At 43.8% G+C, this 5012-nt stretch overlaps 1 protein-coding gene across 1 annotated transcript in view; it reads right to left on the bottom strand.

Moving 5' to 3' along the window:
- LOC106807368 (WD repeat-containing protein 34-like) overlaps positions 1–3644 on the bottom strand; it is a gene marked incomplete at its 3' end in the record, with an annotated part of 46690 nt that extends 43046 nt beyond the window's left edge. Inside the window, 1 exon segment of the mRNA XM_014809685.1 lies at positions 3479–3644. Within this exon segment, the coding sequence (XP_014665171.1) occupies positions 3479–3543 (65 nt within the window).
- Positions 3645–5012: the final 1368 nt, after the last annotated feature.

The raw sequence follows: 5012 nt of genomic DNA, 5'->3' as shown, positions 1-5012 counted from the left end.
ATAAAATCATAATGTCTCTGTTCGTAACCAAGCTGTGTCACGCGAAATCACACAAAGACAGACGAAATCTCTTCTGCACGCATTCACGCCAAAGAAAAAAAAACGAAAAAAGCAGCCCGCGACACCCCTGTTACTCACGTCCGTGGCTGTGCACATCGTGGCTCATGCTTGCTGGCTGGGCGGCATTGATTGAAGTACGGGGGTGGGGGTGGGAGGGGGGGCTGGGGTCAAATGCACTGATTGTTACAGTCGCGTGTGTGTGGTTATTGCTGTATATCTAGGGGTGGGCACCGCGCTGGTATGAGGGAGCGACTGCAATCGGGAATGAAACCGCCGCCGCCGCCGGGAATGTGCCGGCACGCAAAAAGAAACGTTGCTGTTTCGACGATCAAATAGCATCGATGTTTGCTGGGTCATGTTTATTACGGGAAAATTACGTTCGTCACTTTTTTCGCCAAATAAGACTTTCAATCGCCAGATTACTAATTTGTTCGCCATTGGCGAATTGGCGAGTGGGTAGCGAGGGCCCTGTATATATATATCAGAAGTAGATAATAGGGAATTCCCTATTAATTAGTATTATCAGAAGTTAAGGAGATAAAGGAGTTTGACACGGATTTGGAACCGATTTCACTACATTTTTGTCATACAAGTTCGATGTAAATAAAAATACAAATGTATACAAACATGAGCTTTTTTTGTTCACTGGTCCTTATTCTATCTTCCGGTAGTATTACAAACCGCGTAGCTTCCTTCGTTTTGACATAAATTGTACTTTTGCACGACATGGTTTTCACGTTATTTACCGTCGTGGGGCGAGGCCAAGCGGTAAATTCGCATACACAGCAGCTGCAAGGAGGCGCGACAGGGATCGCGGCTCCCGTACGTTATCTCGTGAAGAAGTTTTTGTTCGGCTAACAAAGCCGGGTGATGACGACGTTAACTCTCGCCTTTATGACATACTATTGGTGATGATAAGTAAGGTGTAAACACATGCGTTTGCCTGCAATTGCACAGTAACGGTTGCTATGTAAAACACATGTGCGAAAAGCTACAATCAGCTGGAGCGTCAATTTACTCATAACGATTCATATGTACACATCATTCCTCCGCGGGCGAAGCAGTTCAGATATTTTACCAGCGCAGCGTTTATTTAAAAAAACTGCGGGGTTCAACCATAAAAACAAGAGTCTATAGTTTCAATGTAAAATAGTTTTAATTTTTAAACCAAGCATGGGTGCAACGCAACTTAATTTCTAAGCGCATTTTCTGCACTCGGCTAGACTACGGCCTAAAAGCCCTGCCGCGCCTCCTTGCACTTGCAGTCGCTGTGTATGCGAATTTACCGCTTGGCCTCGCCACACGACGGTAAATAACGTGAAAACCATGTCGTGCAAAAGTACGATTTATGTCAAAACGAAGGAAGCTACGCGGTTTGTAATACTACCACCGGAAGATAGAATAAGGACCAGTGAACAAAAGAAGCTCATGTTTGTATACATTTGTATTTTTATTCACATCGAACTCGTATGTCAAAAATGTAGTGAAATCAGTACCAAATCCGTTTCAAACTCCTTTATCTCATTAACTCCTGGTATTATCTACTCATGATGAGTGTAGCTCTAGTACTATAGCCCGCGTTCATTAACGGGCAGGCCGTTAAACCTGGCAGTGGCTGCCTGGCCTGCTGCGCAGTGCCCGCAGCCGACTGGCAGCCTGGCCGCAGGCCTGCGGCAGTTAATGAACGTGGGCTATAGTACTAGAGCCACAGGCAGTTGGACCGTCTCAATAAAAAAAATTTATGGTAAATAAACACGAAATGTACCAAAGTCTTAATGTTTCTCTACTCTATTTCGCCTATAATCACAGGTCTGTAAATGCCAGTCAAATGCTCATCTGCAACACGCAAGTACACCGCACGCCCGCGCTGCATGTGCACAAACAACATGAATAAGAGAGCAGGTAGGAAAGCGCGATTGAAAAATTCGCTCAACGCTCGCTTCATTTCACACCTTCACAGCACAAATACACATCCAACAGCTTCCATCTTGGTATCCATGTGTACAGAAATGTTCAATTGTTCGAATTATAACGCTGGCCTTTGTTCATACCTACTCCCGCCAGAGATATCTTGTGAAATCCTGCACGAAATGTGCTCTCCGTGAAAATGTAAAAAGGACGTCCGAAAATCCCTAACGGCGCTACTTTCGAGCGATCGCTGTAGTTGTGTGTGCGTGACGTCATTCCCACGCACATTGTGCTTGGCTTGGCGGGCCTCGAAATGGAGCTCAGAGGCCGGCAGCAGTTCATCCCGGCATTAAATGCGCCGCCATTACTCGTGTATAAATAGACATGTCGTCCTCTTTACATTTTCACGGAGAGCACATTTCGTGCAGGATTTCACGAGATATCTTTGGTGGGAGTAGGTATGAACAAAGGCCAGCGTTATAATTCGAACAATTGAACATTTCTGTACACATGGATACCAAGATGGAAGCTGTTGGATGTGTATTTGTGCTGTGAAGGTGTGAAATGAAGCGAGCGTTGAGCGAATTTTTCAATCGCGCTTTCCTACCTGCTCTCTTATTCATGTTGTTTGTGCACAGCGCGGGCGTGCGGTGTACTTGCCTGTTGCAGATGAGCATTTGACTGGCATTTACAGGTGATTATAGGCGAAATAGAGTAGAGAAACATTAAGACTTTGGTACATTTCGTGTTTATTTACCATTCATTTTTTTTATTGAGACGGTCCAAGTGCCTGTGACTAGAACTATGATGAGTGATGATATTATATATATATTATATATTATTAATTATTAATATTATACTATTACTAGGCCTACTAGGGCTGAGAGGGTCTATGTCCCCCGGGGTACTACCGGAACATACCCTGGGTACGCCGTACGGTCCGGTATACCGGAACGTACCCTGGTACTATCTAATATGCCGGACCGTACCTCGCCTACTCCACTAACGGCGACGAGTCTAGGGAGTCGCCTACGCCTACTCCCTAACCCTAACACTAATCCTAACCCTAGCCATATCAAATATTGAAATAGTGACCAGGGTACGTTCTGGTATACCGGACCGTACCCAGGGTACGTTCCGGCATAGCCCGACCTAGCTCTAGTACTATAGCCCGCAGGATCGCTGCCGCAGGGCGCGAGGCCGCAGGCCGCCGGCGCGAGGCCGCAGGCCTGCGGGAGCGATCCTGCGGGCTATAGTACTAGAGCTAAGCCCGACCTAGCCCGACCAGGCTGTGCGACGGATTGTCTATACATTCTAACCCTAGCAATACCGTTTCTTGGAGCTAGTTCCGGCAGTACCCGGGGGGACATAGACCCTATGAGTATGAGTAGTACTAGGCGGCAGTAGGCCTACATTCGCTAACATTGACACTCTAAGTCTAACTCTTCTCCGATACGATGTAAAAAAAATCTATATTTGTCTACAAATATTACAGAGAAGCGCTTTATACCTTGTACGTTTCCAAGAAGAACTAAAACTTTCACCCTCAATCGATGAATCATTTAACATGCTCATCTTCGGTATTTTCAAACCAACAGTTTCTCAACTTTCAAAATTCAAGTATCTGCTGTTGCTTTTTGTTTACAGGTAACGGGGGTGTTGTGCACACTGGAAACTGCAATATTTCCCAGTTGGCGCTGGTTGATGAAAACATAAGACCTACGTATCGGCAGAAATATACCGGAATGGACCGAAACGCAGCACTGGGCTGTATATAGTTTATATATAATCAGGAGTAGATAATAGGGACTACCCTATTATCTACTCCTGATATAATACTAGCGGGATACCCGGCGTTGCCCGGGGAAATCAGTGGCGTTATACTCAGTTGGTGACCGCTTGGTTGAAAGGAAAATACCCCAAAAAAATCGAACTATCTATCTGTCCATGCATCCATCCATCCATCGCATTCCATGCCATCCCATCGCACCGCATCCCATCCCATCCTGGCCTATCCCATTCCATTCCATGCCATGCCATCCCATCCCATCGCATGCCATCCCATCCCATTCCAACAGTAAAAAATAATAAGAAATCAAAAGATAAAAGTCATATAAGAAAGTCAAAAATTATAAATAATAAAATGAAATTATATAGAAAATATTTGATATGTAACATACATAGGCTTCCGTGAAGTGTTCCCGTCAGTTTGCGCTATCATTATCACCTACCATAGTTTATTGTGGATTTTTACTAAACGTTTAAATGTGGTACAAAAAATTCAATTTTTAAATTAACGGTGAATACGGCAGAAGTACATACTAATCAGTCGAAAAGTAAAGAAACAAAGCATTTCCCGAGGTGGGATTCGAAACCAGAATCAATTGTTTAATTTTTAGGAGTCCGAACAGTGGCGTAGCTAGGATTTTTTCAGCGGGGAGCACTGTGGGGGCCTTACATTTTCGTTGGGGGGAGGGGCAATATATAACTTTTCTTTGTATTATACTGTTCTACAGTTCTAACGGCATTGTTTTTAATTGAATTTTTTTTTTTATCAAGCATGAATTTTCAGTGGGGGGCACCTGGGGGGCACAGAAAATTTGTGGGGGGCTCGTGACCCCCCAGGCCCCCTCGTAGCTACGCCCCTGAGTCCGAAGCTTTATTCATTCGGCTACTGGGCCGTTATTGTTATACACCATAGATTAATTCACACGTACGTGATGTATAATGTTAATCTGTACGCCATCTATTAATGAATAGAATTTTTATAAATTTCTAAACACATTCAATAAGAATTAAGAACCTTGGTTAGAATATTATATATATATACAGGGGTGTATCCAGGTTTTTTTCTGGGTGGGTCGTAATCATAATTTTTTGGACCTTTTCACAATGAAATAGCAGCAAGATGTGATTACAATGTCAATACAATCAGGGGCGTGTACGGGATTTGTACCAGGGGGATAAAGTGTACAATTAAACTATCATAATATTATTATGGCGCGAACGATTTGAGTTAAATTTCTAGAAATCTAAATACATAT

The sequence above is a fragment of the Priapulus caudatus genome, unplaced genomic scaffold (assembly GCF_000485595.1).
Source record: "Priapulus caudatus unplaced genomic scaffold, Priapulus_caudatus-5.0.1 Scaffold210, whole genome shotgun sequence".
Lineage (NCBI taxonomy): Eukaryota > Metazoa > Priapulida > Priapulimorpha > Priapulimorphida > Priapulidae > Priapulus > Priapulus caudatus.
The sequence above is the reverse complement of the archived record's forward strand: the minus strand, read 5'-3'. Positions and strand labels throughout refer to the sequence as shown.